Source organism: Lemur catta, chromosome X (genome assembly GCF_020740605.2).
Source record: "Lemur catta isolate mLemCat1 chromosome X, mLemCat1.pri, whole genome shotgun sequence".
Lineage (NCBI taxonomy): Eukaryota > Metazoa > Chordata > Mammalia > Primates > Lemuridae > Lemur > Lemur catta.
The window spans coordinates 57,651,111-57,669,852 of NC_059155.1; the positions used below are offsets into that span (position 1 = coordinate 57,651,111).

At 43.1% G+C, this 18,742-nt stretch overlaps 2 protein-coding genes across 3 annotated transcripts in view; one reads left to right on the forward strand and one right to left on the reverse strand.

The window, feature by feature from the left end:
- Positions 1-18,742, reverse strand: part of BPIFA3 (BPI fold containing family A member 3) — a 44,810-nt gene that overhangs the window by 23,681 nt on the left and 2,387 nt on the right. The window lies entirely within an intron of this gene.
- Positions 378-10,021, forward strand: GLOD5 (glyoxalase domain containing 5). The gene is made up of 4 exons (XM_045538058.1): positions 378-484; positions 4,159-4,296; positions 8,467-8,622; positions 9,681-10,021. The coding sequence occupies exons 1-4, from the start codon at positions 422-424 to the stop codon at positions 9,804-9,806; spliced, it is 483 nt and encodes a 160-aa protein (XP_045394014.1). The 5' UTR covers positions 378-421; the 3' UTR covers positions 9,807-10,021.

An 18,742-nucleotide genomic window follows, 5' to 3' on the forward strand; every position in this document is an offset into this window, starting at 1 on the left:
ACCAGCCTGAACAAGAGCAAGACTCCATCTCTACAAAAAATATTAATAGAAAACTTAGCCAGGTGTGGTGGTGCATGGCTATAGTCCTAGCTACTCAGAAGGCTGAGGCAGGAGTTGAGCCCAGGAGTCTAAGGTTGCAGTGAGCTATGATGATGCCACTGCACTCTAGCCAGGGCAACAGAGCAAGACTCTGTCTCGGAAAAAAAAAAAAAGATGAAGAAGTAACCGCCTCACACACATCCACCCCAAACTTTTACTTTCAAGACCTTGAGTTTCACGTCAGAGTCCTTGTACTTGCATCACCTACCTCTGTCATCACCCACAGTCCTTAGCTCGTGCCCTCCCATTCCTGCCCCTTGATATCCGGGCACTGAGCCAGAGGCTTGTCTGGAGGCCCCAGGACAAGGACACCTTCCCTGCCATGCTGTGCCTTCTGTCCTCCAGGCTGCTAGTCAGGATGTGGGGCAGGACTTCGGAGAAACAGGTGAAGTAACCCCTGGGGGCTTGGAGCACTGGTGTTGGCACCAAGACTGGGAATCCTCCCACCAGAGCCTGGTAACCTGTTTCCCTTCTCTGTGGGCTCCCCTGGTGCGCTGACCTCCATTTCCTTGTCTTCCTCTCTCTTCCTCTTTCAAAGACAAGCAGAGGGCAGCAGAGGCACACGGAAAGGGCCTGCTCTAACCCATGGAGGGCCCAGCCAACATGTCTGTAGGGGTGAGCCTGGGCCGAGGGTTGGCTACTCCCTCTGGGTGGCTCAGGGGAAGCCAGTTCAGCCAGGGACAGGTGGACAGATACATCAGTGGCTCACAGACGGTGTCCCCAAGGCTGTCATGATAGGGCCTTGTGGGGAAGGGCCAGGAAACACAGCGTTGACCTTGAGGTTTGCCAGAATTCAGGGGCCCCCGGCAGCCTGAAGGGAACATTGAAGAAGACTCTGTAGGAAAAAAGAATATTTCCCTAAGGAGAGAGACGTCATGTTCTGGGGCACTCTGAATATATTGATTTTATAGGGCTGCTGCGAGAAATAAAATGGATAGGGTCTTGCTCTGTTGCCCAGGCTGGAGTGTAGTGGTGCAATCATAGCTCACTGCAACCTTGAACTACTAGGCTCAAGTGATGCTCCCACCTCAGCCTCCCAAGTAGCCGGGGCTACAGGTGCACGCCATGAGCTAATTTTTTTAATTTTTTTGTAGACACAGGGTCTGGCTATGTTGCCCAGGCTGGTCTTGAAATCCTGGCCTCAAGTGATACCCCCTCACTTCAGCCTCCCAAATTACTGGAATTAGAGGTGTGAGCCATCATGCCTGGCCAAAATGGATTATATTTTGTATAGTACTTAAAACAGGGCTTGACGCACAGTAAGCCTTACATGATTACTGTGTCTTTTTTTTTCTTTTTTTTGAGACAGAGTCTCGCTCTGTTGCCCAGGCTAGAGTGCCGTGGCATCAGCCTAGCTCACAGCAACCTCAAACTCCTGGGCTTAAGCGATCCTCCTGCCTCAGCCTCCCGAGGAGCTGGGACTACAAGCATGCGCCACCATGCCCGGCTAATTTTTTCTATATATTTTTAGTTGTCTGGCTAATTTCTTTCTATCTTTATTACAGACGGAGGTCTCACTCTTGCTCAGGCTGGTCTCGAACTCCTGACCTCGAGTGATCCTCTCACCTCGGCCTCCCAGAGTGCTAAGACTACAGGCGTGAGCCATCGCGCCTGGCCAATTACTGTGTCTTGATCATTGTTTTATAAAGCAGGCTCCTTTTTTTTTTTTGAGACAGAGTGTCGCTTTGTTGCCCTGGCTAGAGTGAGTGCTGTGGCATCAGCCTAGCTCACAGCAACCTCAAACTCCTGGGCTTAAGCAATCCTACTGCCTTAGCCTCCCGAGTAGCTGGGACTACAGGCATGTGCCACCATAACCGGCTGATTTTTTTTCTATATATATTTTAGTTGGCCAAATAATTTCTTTCTATTTTTAGTAGAGACAGGGTCTCGCTCTTGCTCAGGCTGGTCTCGAACTCCTGACCTCGAGCGATCCACCCGCCTCGGTCTCCCAGAGTGCTAGGATTACAGGCGTGAGCCACCGCGCCCGGCCATAAAGCAGGCTCCTTAACCTCACCTCCAAGGCCCTGCAGGATCTGGCCCCTGCCTTCCCCTCCCTCTCTTCCCTCACTCAATCTTGGACTGGTCTTCTTCCTGTTCCTTAACAGACCCATCCCTGCTCATCCTTGAATTTGCAAGGATGGAGCTCTGAGTCAGCAAAGCAAGATCTAGAAAATGAATTTTAGCTGGAAGGGCACTGGATAATAGGAGGAATAGGTTGAATTTATTTCCAATAGACTATAAAAATTGGGGGGATGTGGCCAAAGCAGTGCTTAGAGGAAATCTATAGCTCTAAATGCATACATCACAAAAGTTGAAAATCAATGACCTAAGCTTCCCTATCAGGAAGCTGGAAAAAGAACAGCAAATTGAACCCTAAGTAAATAGAAGGAAGGAAATTATAAGAGCAGAAACCAGTGAACTAGAAAGCAAACATACACTAGAGAAAGTCAACAATGTCAAAAGCTAGTTCTTTGAACAGATTCATAAAATATTAGCAATGTCTGTTTTCTCTCAAGAAATTAAGAGAAAAAATAATTTATTGATACCAAGAATGCTATTACAGATTCTACAGACATTAGAAAGCTAATAAGACTTTTTTAACATACGACTTTATTTTTAATGGAGCCCAAATGTCAGCCATTTTCTCATTTTACTGCTTCTGTGTCCATGTGGATCCTGTGTATCCATGAGGACAGCAGAAGTCAGCAACTTTGTTAATGCCTCTTCCACTCATGAAAATAGAACTGCACAGTATTTTTTAGCTGGGGCTCAGTGGAATCAATTGTTCAACATGTACTAGTTTGAATGGAATTAAATGTGGTGGAATAGAAAAGAATAAAATAGCATAAGGTAGAATAGAATGGAATGGAATCCAATCGAATTGAAGCAAATCAAATCAAATAGAACATCAGTCAGACTTTGTGCCAAGCGCTGTACCTAACTGTTGTAGTAGATATTCATTTATTGAACAGATATTATTGAACTAGTTGTTTGGGAAACAGTGGGGAACAAAACAGAGAGAAGTCCCTACTCTTATGAATCTTACATTCTAGTCAGGGAGACAGGTATTAGCATCTGCAAAGGCCCTGACACTAAAGGTACAGGGATGGCCCTATGAAGAACAGGCAAAAGGACAGTGTATCTTGGAGTTCAAGAGCAAATGGATGAGGCTGTAGAGATTGGGGGTCATGATAAGGAGTGTGAATTTTGACAAGATGACTACAGCATCAGCAGTGGCATCATCCCTTTTATAGCACTCGATATGTTCTAAGACATAAAATACAACTGTGTTTTTAACTCTTCACAACAGTCCTATAAGATATGTATAAAATCATGCCCATTTTACAGAAGGGGAAACCAAGGCACAGAGATATTAATTAAATGTCAATCTGGCTCTAGAATCTATTCTTTTAACCACTATACTTTATTACCTATAGTGCCAGACCACAGCACCTTATAATCCTGTAGCAGATGTAATTTAATGTACAAATTACTACAGAACGCAAGTCAAAGATCTGGTGGGAAGAAAGATCTGGTGGGAAGTGTGCTGGCGGGCGAGGAGGGTGGAAGAGCCGGGGAATTGCATCCTCCCACTGAGTGTCAAGATGGATTTGTAAACACACAGGCCCAGAAACATTTATTTCATCTGAGATGCTCCCTTCTTGTCCTGTCCTCTGTGTCCAAAGCTGCAGGGCTTGTACTCAAAGGGTTGGGCCTCCTCTGAGTCTTTTCATTTCTTGGAAAAGAGATGAATTCCAGTCTGGGGAAAACAAGGGAGGGTTTGGTCTTGGTCTCCATTCCCCTAATCTTCACCCCATCCCTCTGGAAGGAGAAAGGGAACAAGAGAACAGTAGAGAGTGGTCATGGCAGACATGTGGACTCTTGTGAATCCACGCATAGGCAATAAAGCTCTACCAAAGTTTCTCTCAGGATCTGCCCTTGAAATGAGGGTGAGGAGGAAGTATAGTAATTGGGGAGGGCAGGATGGGGGAGGAGAAGGAAACATATGAGTGACCAGTGGCAATGTGGTCTGTTCTAACCTTTTTTTTTTTTTTTAAGTCATGGAGGTACAGCAGTCAGACACCTCCCCGCTGTCTCATCCATAGACTTGACCACATCGTGATGACAGTAAAGAGCATTAAAGACACCACCATGTTTTATTCCAAGATCCTGGGCATGGAGGTCACAACTTTCAAGGTAACCACTTCCCCAAATGCCAAATTGCAGGTGGCCTAAAACTTGAATATAACACTTTAAAATATAATTTAACTCCAAAAACAAAAACACAGGAAATCTGAAAGAAAAGATGAAAGGATCAATGAAGGAGATTCCAAACTCTGAATAGTGGGACTTGCAGAGACAGAATGGAGAAAAAGGAAGGGAGAAAATTACCATAGAAATAATGCAAGAGAACTTTGCAGTCTTTATATGGAAAGGGTTAACTGAGTATCCAGCACATTGACACTTAGATATATCCTTATGAAATTATAGGATGTCAAACTGAAAAACTAGATCCTAAGAGCTTTCATAGAGATTAAAAAGTAGTTCACCTACAAAGGAAAAAAAAACCATGCAAATATCAGATTTCCCAAGAGTCACACCAGAGGCCAAAAGACAATAGAAGAAAACCTCCAAAATTCTGAGGGGAAATTTTTCAATATAGAATTCTATGTCTAACCAAACTATCAATCAAAGGTAAGTGTAGAATAAAGCATTCTCAGACATAAAAAGTCTCAGAAAATTTGCCCACTTGCTTCAAAAATTACTTGAGGGTATTCTACATCAAAATGAGTGATTAATCAGAGAATAAGGAAGACATGGAAGTCAGGATAAAGTGGATCCCAAGAGGAAAACCCCAGAAAGGTACCTAGAGGATAATCAGTCCAGTTTGGAATAGGAGAAAGAAAGGTCCCAGGAAAGACAGATCTAAGGGAAAAAGGAGGTTTCCAGAGAATGAATACTATCCTTGAGAATCTGGTACAACTTCAAAAGTGTTAACTAAAGAGAAAACAAAAAATATGTGTCTTGCCAAGATATCCTTCAGTAGGTGAACAGATAAACTGTGGGACAACCATACAATGGAATATTATTTGGTGATAAAAACAAATGAGCTATCAAGCTATGAAAAGACATGGAGAAAACATAAATGCATAGTACTAAGTGAAAGCAGCCAATCTGAAAAGGCTACATACTGTATGATTCCAACTATGTGACATTCTGGAAAAGGCAAAACTATGGAGGCAGTAAAAAGATCAGTGTTTGCCAGGGGTTTAGGGGAGGAAGTGATCAATAGGTGGAGCACAGAAGTTTCAAGGCAGCGAAACTACTCTATGTGATACTATAATGGTGGGGATATGTCATTATACATTTGTCCAAATCCCATAGAGTGTACAACACCAAGAGTGAATCCTAAGGTAAACTATGGATTTTGGGTGATAATGATGTGTCAATGTAGGCTCATCAATTGTAATAAGTGTACACTCTAGTGAGGGATGTTGAAAGTGGAGGAGGTTGTACATGTGTGGGGACAGGAGGTATATGGGAAATCTCTGTACCTTTTGCTAATTTTGTTGTGAACCTAAAACTGCTCTTTAAAAATTAAGTGTAGACACACACACACACACAAACACACATAACTTAAATAGAAAGGGCCTATAGTCTATAGTCATACCACCCTGAACATGCACGATCTCATCTGATCTTGGAAGCTAAGCAGGGTGGGGCCTGGTTAGTACTTGGATGGGAGAAAGGGCCTGTGGAATGGCAAACAGTGTAAAAATTCTAAAACTAACATGGAATACTATGCAGAAAATTAGTATTGTGCAACATCAGACTAGATGTATACACAGCAACGTGGACAGGTCTTTAAAAAATCATGCTGAGTGAAAAATGAAGAAACAGAATCAGGACTACAGCATAGTACCATTAATAATACACTCACATAAAACAATAGCACACTATCTACAATAATTTATGAAAGCCAAAGGATGCACATAAAACACATTGTGATTGGGAAACCATTGAGTCCTTACAGAGGTAAAAATAAAAAAATAAAAAAAAACCACATTGTAATTGTTGCCTAAGGTAGACATGAGAATGCAGAGGAAATGAACAGACACATAAAAAAGACAATGACAGGCCGGCGCGGTGGTTCACGCCTGTAATCCTAGCACTCTGGGAGGCCGAGGCGGGTGGATCGCTCGAGGTCAGGAGTTCGAGACCAGCAAGAGTGAGACCCTGTCTCCACTAAAAAAAAAAAAAATAGAAAGAAATTATCTGGCCAACTAAAAAAATATATAGAGAAAAAAATTAGCCGGGCATGGTGGCGCATGCCTGTAGTCCCAGCTACTCGGGAGGCTGAGGCAGGAGGATCGCTTAAGCCCAGGAGTTTGAGGTTGCTGTGAGCTAGGCTGACGCCACGGCACTCACTCTAGCCTGGGCAACAGAGTGAGACTCTGTCTCAAAACAAACAAAAAAGACAATGACAGGCCTTGCATGGGCCAATGACAATAATGAGGTATGTAATGCCTCAACTTCCCACACCTAGACACACTGGAGCAAAATTTCAGAAAATGTATGATCAAGAAAAATCCTTAAAGCTGCAGGAGTGGAAGGTGGCTGCATCATTGACAAAAGAATGAAGAGCAGATTAACATCAGACTTTTTATCAGCAACATCAGATTCAGGGAAGACAATGAAGCTACGAGAAGATAACCAGCAACCTAGAATAGTATACTAAGCCATACTATCATTCAAGAGTAAAGTGAAATAAAGTCATTTTTCTGATTGAATGGATGTGGTATCAACCATGGCAATATAAAAGAAAGAGATAGAACAAGTACAAAAGAAATGGCGAACATTGACAGGTCCAGGAGAGGGAGGCTCCAGGAAGAGGATGGCAGGGCCGTGAGATAACAATTTGTAGTTGATCTATCAAAAAACAAACAGGCAAATGGGTTACTTAAAAATTGCACAAGGGCTGGGCACAGTGGCTCACGCCTGTAATCCTAGCACTCTGTGAGGCCGAGGAGGGAGGATTGCCTGAGGTCAGGAGTTTAAGATCAGCCTGAGCAATAGCAAGACCCTGTCTCAACCAAAAATAGAAAAATTAACTGGGTGTGGTGGCGAGTGCCTGTAGTCCCAGCTACTTGGGAGGCTGAGGCAGGAGGATCACTTGAGCCCACGAATTTGAGATGCTGTGGGCTATGATGATGCCACTGCACTCTACCCGGGGTGACAGAGAGATACTCTGTCTCAAAAAAAAAAAATTGTACAGGAGGCAAAAGAAAAACTAAAAATGATGATAGAATTCTATTGGAAGAGGAAGTAATATAGATGAGCTAAATTCTCATTTATTATAACAGGGAGATGACTGAAAATATCTAAAGTTGTTAAATCAAGAAATAGTGGTGCATTAGTTAGGGGTTGTGTTTGGAGGCACATAGGAGAAAACTCAACGTACAGTGGGTTAAATAAGACAAAGTGTTCTTTCTCTTTCACTGAACACCCAGTCCAGAGGTAGGCAGTCAGGGTATGGGCATGGCTGGGAAGAAGGAGGAAGTGAATGGGCAAAAAGTGCCCACTCAGGGGGCAGGGAGAGTCCCCAAAGCCCCACCCACACCTCTGCCTGCATCTCATTGTCCAGTCCAGCTAACGCGGCCTCCCTTACATGGCCACCCAACAAGGGATGTTGGGAAATGTAGGTTTTTAAAGCTAGGCTGGGCGCAGTGGCTCATGCCTGTAATCCTAGCACTCTGGGAGGCCGAGGTGGGTGGATCGCTCGAGGTCAGGAGTTCAAGACCAGCCTGAGTGAGACCCCGTCTCTACTAAAAAAAAAATAGAAATAAATTATCTGGACAACTAAAAGTATATATAGAAAAAAAATTAGCCGGGCATGGTGGCACATGCCTGTAGTCCCAGCTACTCGGGAGGCTGAGGCAGTAGGATTGCTTGAGCCCAGGAGTTTGAGGTTGCTGTGAGCTAGGCTGACGTCACGGCACTCACTCTAGCCAGGGCAACAAAGTGAGACTCTGTCTCAAAAAAAAAAAAATTAAAAAGAAATAAAGCTGGGCACACAGTTGACCCCATTGAAATTTGGGTTGTGTTTAAAAGAAAAAAGGGAGAAATGTGTATTTGGTGGGTAAATTGCTTCCTCTTCCAGGGGTGGTATAAACATATTATTTGGAGATACAAAAATAATTTTGAGGAGAAAGATACACACATACGTTAAAAGTGGTTGCCTCTACTGAATGAGACTTAGGTGGGGTAAAGGGCTGTTGTTTAGTGGCCCTGTTCTACTTTTTTAAAAACCTTGTTGCGATAGGTAGGGAGACTTTAGCTCACATTCCTTTGGAGGTTTATTTCTAGGAAGACCGAAAAGCACTGTGTTTTGGAGACCAGAAATTTAACCTCCATGAGGTGGGAAAGGAATTTGAACCCAAAGCCGCTCATGCAGTTCCTGGCTCCCTGGATATATGTCTGATCACAGAGGTGCCTTTGGAGCAAATGATCCAGCACCTTAAGGTAAGTGGGACTTCTGTTCTTTTTGTGAAAGCTGCTGCAGATGCAGTGAAAGCAGAAGCACTATCCAGGGAGGTCTTCCTCAAACTTCAGACATTACAGGTTTCATCACATCCAGATAATGCCTATTCCCAATTATTTACTCATTATTTTGATTGGTATCATTTTTTCATGTAAACAAACGTGTTTATACTATAAAAACCAGCCAGGCATGGTGGCTCACACCTGTAATCCTAGCACTCTGGGAGGCCAAGGTGGGAGGATCACTTGAGGTCAGGAGTTCGAGACCAGCCTGAGCAAGAGAGAGACCCCATCTCTATTAAAAATAGAAAAATTAGCGAGGCGTGGTGGTACATGCCTGTAGTCCCAGCTACTCGGGAGGCTGAGGGAGGAGGATTACTTGAGCCCAGGAGTTTGAGGTTGCAGTGAGCTATGATGATGCCACTGCATTCTAGCCAGGGTGACAGAGTGAGACAATGTCTCAAAAACAAAAAAGACTTGTTTTGGCATCCACCATAGACTTTCTTCTTGGTCTAATCAGAAGGATTGAAAAAGGATTGAAGAGGGAATAATTTCTGATTTGCTCTTATTACTTAAAATGATCTCACTTAAAGGGAGCATTGATTCCCCTTTTGTAGAACACAGATAGAGATCTTAAATATATTTTATCCAAATAACCTGGTTTCTTTCTTTGGGAAATGACAGTGAAAAAGACTAGTTCTGACAAAAAAAAAATGAGTAAAGTATAGGGATTAAGAGTATGGACTTTGGCCCAGACTGCCTGGGTTCAAATTCTGGCTCTGCCACTTACTATTTAATAAATAATACTAGGTATTATTATCCTCCCCATTTTACAGATGAGGAAACCGAGGTATGGGGCAGTTAGGTACTCTGCCCAAGGCCACACAGGTGATAAGTGGCTGAAAGAGAGTGAAAGAGCAGAGGATGGTAGGAGATGAGGTCAGAAAGATACAGGGTCTTCTAGGCCACTATAAGGAATTAAATTTCGGTGTCACACATGAACTATGACAAATGACTTTTGTCTTTTCCTCCCACTTCAGGCTTGTGATGTCCCCATTGAGGAGGGTCCAGTCCCCAGAACGGGGGCAAAAGGGCCTATTATGTCCATCTACTTCCGGGACCCTGACAGAAATCTGATTGAGGTATCCAACTACATATCATCATGATCGAGGCTGGCCCTGCTCCATTCTGTTCCCCAAGATGTTGCCCTCTCCCTTCCTTCCTGCAAACCCTTGCCCATGCCCAGAGACCTCTGAACACTAAGGATTTAGGAACTTCACACATCCTACTGGGGGGACCCAAGACAGGTTTGAGACCACAGCTATATGTCTGCATGCCTTCTATCCCAGCTGCCCCAATAAATGAATAGCCCCTCAATGAATGTGAGCGCTTCATTATTATTGTCTTGGTGCTATGTATGGGTGTGAGTTCTCTGAGCTGTTTAGAGGTCCATGGCCAGGGTATGACATCTGTGAGGACCAAATCCAGTGTCATCCCCTCGGGATTCAAGGTTCTCCTTGTCAGTGAACTCAATCCTTCTTCATCCTTTTCTAACCTGCCTCACTCCTCCAGCTTCTATCTGCTATTTCCTCCATCCATGGGCCTCATTGAACCCCAGCATCTCTATGACTCCCATTGTACCTTCCAGGACCAGCCCCAGATGATACTACCTCCTCCTGGAGAGCCTTCTCTGGTCTCACTTCCAGGGTATTTAGCACTTTTTCCCTTTGGATCTAGTAGGTCTAGACTCATCCCAAGTGAGGCTCAGCTCCTGAAAGAGTAGGTAGAACAAAGTCAAGTTTCCTCTGTTTCTGTCACCTTCCACCACCACCACACCATTCACTCATTCGATCAGCTAGAAAATGTATGTTGAGCACCTACTATGAGCTAGGCCCCTGTTCCTGGCACTGGAGAGATAGCATTGAACAAAAGAGATAAGCACATCTCTATTTGTGGAGCCACCATTCTAGTGGAAAACTGAAAATCAATAAAATTAAGTAAGTAAAATATTAACTATGTTAGAGGCTGAGAAGTGCTTTGTAGAAAAAGCAAGCATGGAAAAGAGGGAATGCAGATAAAAATTGCTGGGGCAGTTTCTGATGTCTGATAAGATGGTCTGAGAAAGTGCCCAGACCTGAAGAGGTGAGGGAGTGAGCCACAGAGCTAGCTGGGGGAATAGCACACCAGGCAGAGATGAGTAGGTACAAAGGCCCTGAGGCGTAAATGTGCCTGTTGTGTGTGAGGAACAGCAAGGAGGCCAGTGAGGAAGTGAAGGGTGCAGATTGGGTGGGGCCTCGTGGGCCAGGCTGAGGGCTTTGGCTTTTACTCTGAGTGAGGGGGAGCCATAGGAGGGTGTGAGCTGAGGGACGTGATCTGACTCAGGATTTAATAGGCTCCCTTTGGCAGAAGCAGGTGACCTGTGAGGAGGAGGCCACTGCAGTCAGTGGTCCAGGCACCATGGCTGTGGGGGCAGGGGAGGTGATTTTAAAAAGTGGTTAGATTCTGGAGATGTTTTGAAGATAAAGACTGGATGAGTTCACTAAGAGAGAAAATTTCAGCTAGAGAAAAGGCCTAAGGACATTTAGAGTTTTGAAACAAGACAAGGCACAAGCAAATGAGTCAGGCAAGAAGGAAAGAGAAGTGAACAAATTTCTGAGTGAATGAGTGATGGACGAAAGAGCATGTATGAGAGTCTCTTGAAGTAAAGGAGCCCCTACTCTTGTGGAGTCTGGTCTCTAAAGAGTCAGTCAGACCCTGTGAGCAAATCCCCAAAAAATACTGGGAACAGAAGAAGTGTGAGGATGTGGATTTCAGCACGTAAAAGGCTTTGCCAAAAGCTGTAGCAGGTTTTCTGCCTAATTTTAAAAGATAGCTTGCCATGGACCCTAGGCATAACTCTACATATTATATGCATAGAGATAGATGATTTATGGATGGAAGGAAGGGAGGCAGGGAGGAAGGATGGGAGGGAAGGCCAGACGGAGGGAGGGAGGAATAGCAGATAGGTGAATGAATGAATGGGTAGGTGGAGGGGAAGATGGATAGATAGGTGGATGAATGAATGAATGGGTAGATGGACTAATAACTCCTGCCCTCTGAAGAAATTCCTTCACATGTGCGTGCAATATGAGTTTGTAAATTGCAGATTTGTTGTAATGGGGAAAAAAATTAGAAACAACCAAAATGTCCATCACCAGATGAATGTTAACTCAATGTGGTATATCCATTCGATGGAATATTATTCAGCAATAAAAGGGAATGAACTTATGAAGCTATCATTATTCTGATAACAAAACTAGACAAAGACATCACAAGAAAATAAGACTATAGACCAACATCTCTTATAAATATAGTTGCAAAAAACCTCAACAAAATACAAGGAAATAGAATCCAGCAAAATATGAAAAGGATTACACACCATGACCAAGTGGGATTTATCCTAGAAATGCAAGGTTTGTTCAACACACAAAAATCAATTGATGTGATATATCATGTTAGTACAATAAAGGACAAACACTGCATGATATTCTTAGTAGATGCAGAAAAAGCATTTGACAAAATTCAACATTCCTTCATGATAAAAACACTCAAGAAACTAGAAATAGAAAAGAACTTCCTCAGCCTGATAAAGGGCATCTATGAAAAACCCACAGCTCACATCGTACTTAATGGTGAAAGTCTGAAAGGAACAACACAAAGATGTCCCGTCTCGCCAATTCTGTTCAACATTGTACTGGAGGTTCTAGCCAGGACAATTAGGCAAGAAAAAGAAATAAAAGGTATCCATATTGGAAAGGAAGAAGTAAAACTATCTCTGTTTACAGACGACATGATCTTACACATAGAAAATCTTAAGGAATCCATAGAAAAACCATTAATTAAAGCACTATAATATATACACTCCTATTCTTAATCTCGACAAGGTTGCAGGACACCAGATTTTGTATGATACAAGATCATATAAAACTTCATCATGTACACTAACAATTAACAATCCAAAAATGAAATTAAGAAAATTATTCCATTTACTACAGCATCAAAATGAATAAAATACATAGCCATAAAATGAACAAAGGAAGGATAATATTATACACTGAAAATTATAAAATGTCACTGAAAGAATTTAAAGAGGACCTTAATAAATGTAAATATATATTATGTTCATAGATTGGAAGACTTTATAGTGGTTTATTGTATTTGTTTTTGTTTTGAGACAGATTCTCACTCTGTCACCCCAGCTAGAGTGCAGTGGTATCATCATAGCTCACTGTAACCTCAAACTCCTAGGCTCAAGCGATCCTCCCACCTTGGCCTTCCAGGGTGCTAGGATTACAGGCGAGCCACTGTGCCTGGATGTAACATTGTAGTGTTAAGATGACAATATTCCCCAAATTGATCTACAGATTTAATGCAATCCCTATCAGAATCCCAGCTTGCCTCTTTAAAGAAATTAACAAGCTGATCCTAAAATTCACATGGAAGTGCTAGGGACCCAAAACAGCTACAAAAATCTTAAAAAAGAAAAACAGACTTGGAGGACTCACACCTCACAATTTAAAAACTTACTACATAGCTACAGTAATCAAGACTGTGTGGTACTGGCATAAAAATAGATATATGGATCAATGAAATAGAATTGAGCTGGGCGTGGTGGCTTAAGCCTGTAATCCTAGCACTCTGGGAGGCTGAGGTGGGTGGATCGCTTGAGGTCAGGAGTTCGAGACCAGCCTGAGCAAGAGCGAGACCCCATCTCTACTAAAAACAGAAAGAAATTATCTGGCCAACTAAAAATATATATAGAAAAAATTAGCCGGGCATGGTGGCACATGCCTGTAGTCCCAGCTACTTGGGAGGCTGAGGCAGAAGGATTGCTTGAGCCCAGGAGTTTGAGGTTGCTGTGAGCTAGGCTGACGCCACGGCACTCACTCTAGCCCGGGCAACAGAGCGAGACTCTGTCTCAAAAAAAAAAAAAAAAAAAAAAGAAATAGAATTCAGAGTCCAGAAATACTCATACATTATAGACAATTGATTTTTGACAAGTGTGCCAAGACCATTCAATAGGGAAAGAATAGTCTTTTCAACAAATGGTGCTGGGACAGCTGGATATCCACATGCAAAAGAATGAAGTCAGACCCCTACCTCACACTATATATAAGAATTAACTCAAAATTAATCAAAGATCTAAATGTAAGAGCTAAAACGTTAAAACTTTTAGAAGAAAACACAGGCATAAGTCTTCATGACCTTGGATTAGGCAACAATTTCTTAGATAAATGACATCTAAAGTGTAAGCAGCTAAGGAAAAAATAGATAAACTGGACTTCATCAAAACTAAGAGCTTTTGTGCTTCAAAGGACACTCTTAAGAAACTGAAAAGACAACCTACAGAATAGAATAAAATATTTCAAATCACATATCTATAAAAAGTCTAGTATCTAAAATATATGAAGAACTCTTACTACTCAACAAGACAAATAACCCAATTCAAAATAGGCAAAGGATTTGAATAGACATTTCTCCAAAGAAGATAAATGGCCAAAAAGCATATGAAAAGATGCCCAACATCAGTGCTAGTCATAGGGAAATGCAAATCAAAACCACAATGAGATACCACTTCATACCCATTAGGATGGCTATAATCAAAAAGAGGGACAGTAACAAGTGTTGGAGAGAATGTGGCTAAATTGGAACCTTCATACAGCTACTGTGGAGAACACTTTTGCAGTCCTCAAAAAGTTAAACTTGGAATTATCATATGACCCCACAATTCCCTTCCTAGTTATATATCCAAGAGAACTGAAAACATATGTTCACATAAAAGCTTTTACATGAACACTCATAGCAGCATTATTCATAATAGCTAAAAATGCCCACAGATGGATGAATGCATAGTATAATATGGTATTTTCATACAGCGGAATATTATTCAGCCATGAAAATGAATGAAGTACTGATACATGCTACAGCATGAATGAACCTTAAAAACTTTTTGTGAAGTGAAAGAAGGCAGTTACAAAAGACCACATATTGTATGATTGTGTTTATAGGAAATGCTCAGAACAGGCAAATCCATAGAAACAGAGAGTAGATTAGAGGTTGCCAGAGCCTAGGGGGAGGAGGATATGGAATGGGAGTGAATGTTAATGGGTTTAGGCTTTCTTCTGGGTGGGGTGATGAAAATATTCTGGAAGTAGATAGTGGATAGTTGCACAACCTTGTTAATATAGCAACCAGTGAATTGTACATTTTAAAAGAGTAATTTTTATGGTATGTGAATTACATCTCAATAAAAAGAAAACAAAAGAATAAACAATTGATACACAGAACAACCCGGAAGAATGTTACAGACATTATGCTAAGCAAAAGCAGCACATACTGTGATGCCACTTACAAGAAGTGCAAACACAGGCCAAAAACCCCCAGTAACATATGGTGTTTATGGGTACCTACATATGGAGTGATGGAGTGAAATTACTCATGAGGAAGATAAACACCAAGCTCAAGGCAGTAGATGAGGGAAGGGAAATGGAATCAGCGCAAGACTTCAGCTGCATCTGCAATATCGTATTTCTTTTTAAAAAATGACCTAAAGTAAATAAGACAAAATATTAATGTTTGACAAAACCAGGTGCTTGTTATAGCATCCTTTATACTTTCTGTTAAAAAAAAAACAACAAAAAAACAGCTGAGCACAGTGTCTCAGAGGCGGGAGGATCGCCTGACCCCAGCCTGGGCAACAAAGTGAGGCCCTGTCTCTACAAAAACTTTTTAAAAAAAATTAGCCGGGCATAGTGGCATGTGCCTGTAGTCCTAGCTATTCCTCAGGAGGCTGAGGCAACAGGATCACTTGAGCCAGGAGTTTGAAGCTGCAGTGAGCTATGATGACACCACTGCATCCTAGGCTGGGCAGCAGAGACCTTGTCTCTAAACAAAACAAAACAAACAAACAAACAAAAAAACAACCAACAGTTTGGTTCTGAGGACAAACATTTGACTCCCTAGCCAGGCTTTGGTTGATGTTTTGGTGCTATCAACACTGAGGTGAGTCAGGCTCCATCCGCACCCCGGTGGACTCCACAGTCCAAAAGAGGCACAAACAATCCAAATGTTATGGGTTGGACCAAGCAGGGACGCTAGAATCCCAGAGATGCCAGGAGGCAGGAAGCCAGTCAGGGAAGGCTTCCAGGAAGAGAGGACATTGAAGCTGAGTCTCAAATAGAGGCCTGACAGAGAGGATGTGCCAGCCCAGACACCCCACCCCCACCTCCACCCCCAGCTTCGTCTCCCCCAAAGCCTGGCCTGGCCCCCGGTGATTCCCTTATCTGCTCACTCCCAGCTGCCTCCCTGCTCGCTGAACTGTCACCGCAAACTTCTGGGTCTGTGTCCCCTCCACAAGGATGGGGGAGGGAATGGGGTGAGGCCTGGCCTCAGAGCCTCAGGGTTTCTAGCTCTTGGTGGAGGCAGGGCTCTGAGGCACCCCATTCCCCACCCTTGACTTCCCTTCCTGAGCCCTTTGTCCCCTCAGGAATGAAGAAATGAGGTATGAGTCCAGCAGCCAAACCCTTGTCTTAGACATGCCTCCAGCCTGCCCTTCCCTACCTCGCCCCCAACATTGCAACTGCTGTTTCTAATAATAATAACAATGATGAGAGTTACCAATTGCAGAGCATGCCATTTATGGTGTGCCAGGCAGGCCACGTGCTGAGTGGTTACATTTTGATGTGGGGAGGGGTCTATGATTATACCCATTTTAGGGTGAAGAAACTGAGGCTCAGAGGGTGGCTTGCCCAGGAATCACGTAGCAAATCAGTGTTAGAGTTGAGTCAAGAACCCGGGGCCTTGGACGAACATCTTCATTTCTCTGCACCTACTCCCAATCTGGAAGATGGGAGCAATTATACACATGTACGCCACAAGGACCTCGTGAGAATAGGATAAATGATGCGTGGAGTGCACTTAGCACAGCCCCTGGGGTCATTTGACAAATAATGCTGCTGCTGTTGTTATTGTCAGTATATTAATGCTAGTAAAAGTATTAGTATCAGAATTAGTAGGCTGGGCGTGGTGGCTCACAGCTATAATCCTAGCACTCTGGGAGGCTGAGACAGGTGGATCATTTGAGCTCAGGAGTTCGAGACCCAGGCTGAGCAAGACTGAGACCCCATCTCTACTAAAAATAGAAATAAATTATCTGGAAAACCAAAAATATATATAGAAAAAATTAGCTGGGCATGGTGGCGCATGCCTGTAGTCCCAGTTACTTTGGAGGCTGAGGCAGTAGGATCGCTTAAGCCCAGGAGTTTGAGGTTACTGTGAGCTAGGCTGACGCCACGGTACTCACGCTAGCCCAGGCAACAGAGTGAGACTCTGTCTCAAAAAAAAAAAAAAAAAAGAATTAGTATTAGTGTTATTAATATTATCTTTATTGTAGTTGTTAGAATTAGAATGAATAGTTTTAGAATTAGTATTAGTCATAGTAATAGTGTTAGTGTTAGATTACAATTAGCATCAGCATTAGATTAGTATTACTATTACTATTCAAATAAGTATGTTCTCATGGAAGTAGAGACTGGAAGAGTGGTCACCAGAGAATGGGGAGAATGGGGAGAAGCTGGTCAATGGGTACAAAGCTATAGCTAGATAGGAGGAATAAGTTCTGGTGTTCTCTTGCATAATGGGATGACTAGAGTTAACAAAAATGTATTGTGTGTTTCAAAATAGCTAGAAGAGAGGGTTTTGGATGTTCTCACAAAGAAATGGTAAATGTTTAAGGTGATAGATATGCTAATTACCCTGACTTGATCATTATACAATGTATACATATAACAAAATATCATGTTGCACCCCATAAATATGTACCATTAGTATGTGTTTATCATAAATTTAAAGAAATACAATAAATTAGTATTAGTGCTATTATCAATATTAGAATTAATATTGGTATTACTCTTGGCATCAGCATATTATTAGCATTAGCACTAGAAGTAGTAGAAGGGTTAGCTAGAAAGGGCTGAGTACTATCCCTTGTATACAGTAGGTACTCAATAATTAAATAAGAATACTTAATATTCGTTGAGATTTCAGATTCAAGTGAGTTAAAAATCACATAACATGGGTTAAAATTCTTTAGTATCCCAGTCACCCTAAGGAGTACTTACTATTATTACCCCATTTTTACAGATGAGGAGCTGAGGTCCAGAGGGGAGAGTAACTCGCTCAAGGTCCCCCAACCTGACTAGCTGGTGGTTAGGGCAGTCTGTGAATGAGGGTGGGCTGGCTCCAAGGTCCATGTCCTGAAACTACTGCCACTTAAGTCAGAGGTGTCTGTGCAGTTGTTCTAACTGTTGAGGGCTCAGCACGGGTGTGGCACACAACAGGCGCTCAATAAATGGAAAGTCGTGGGCTTGCTCTCTTTCCTCCCCAAACCTCCCATTTTGCATATGAGGACACCGAGGCTCAGAGAGGTAAGAATGGTAAACTCCCTCTGGGGTGGGCCCGTGGGTGAGCAGACCCCACTGACCAGGGCTCCATCCTTGCCCTCTGCCCCCTGTACGTCTCAGTCTCCCCATCTGTGGAATGGGCAGTCAGGAGAACTCCCTGTCCCATGGAGTTCCGGGGCCATGATGACTGGGGAGTCTTATTCTCTGCCCTGTGGGGACCCCAGTTGGACACCTACTGTGTGTGTCAGATGCTTTCATGCAGAAAAAGTATTTAGAACAGGTTAGGCACAGGTCTATGTCAGTGTGAGACACTGAGGTTGTTGTCATTAATGTTCGGGGGTGGGGGGAGTTCAGGAGTGTGGGGACTGGGGTGCAGAGGCCCAGCGACCCCTGGGGGTCCCTCTCAGTGGTCTGTGGGTAGAGCTACAGGCTACATCAATCCACATGCCCCTGTCCCACATGCCCCAGCACCACCTGCCCAGGGCTTACCCCAGTCTGCCAACTGGGGTCTCAGGGACTTCCTCTGAGACTCTGTCTCCGCTCCCTCTCTACAGCATCGTCTTTGTCTTGCTTCTCAGTTTCTCCCCCTGTGTCCTTGGCTCTGTCCCTTTCAGTTCTTATCTGTAACATTGTGTCCATCTCTATGTTCTCTCGTTCTCTCT

Coding starts and splice junctions, on each gene's coding strand:
- GLOD5 (XM_045538058.1), top strand. CDS start 422: ATGCTGTGCCTTCTGTCCTCCAGGCTGCTAGTCAGGATGTGGGGCAGG. Junction 4,297..8,466: donor TGGAGGTCACAACTTTCAAG/GTAACCACTTCC, acceptor GTTTATTTCTAG/GAAGACCGAAAAGCACTGTG. Junction 8,623..9,680: donor AAATGATCCAGCACCTTAAG/GTAAGTGGGACT, acceptor CTCCCACTTCAG/GCTTGTGATGTCCCCATTGA.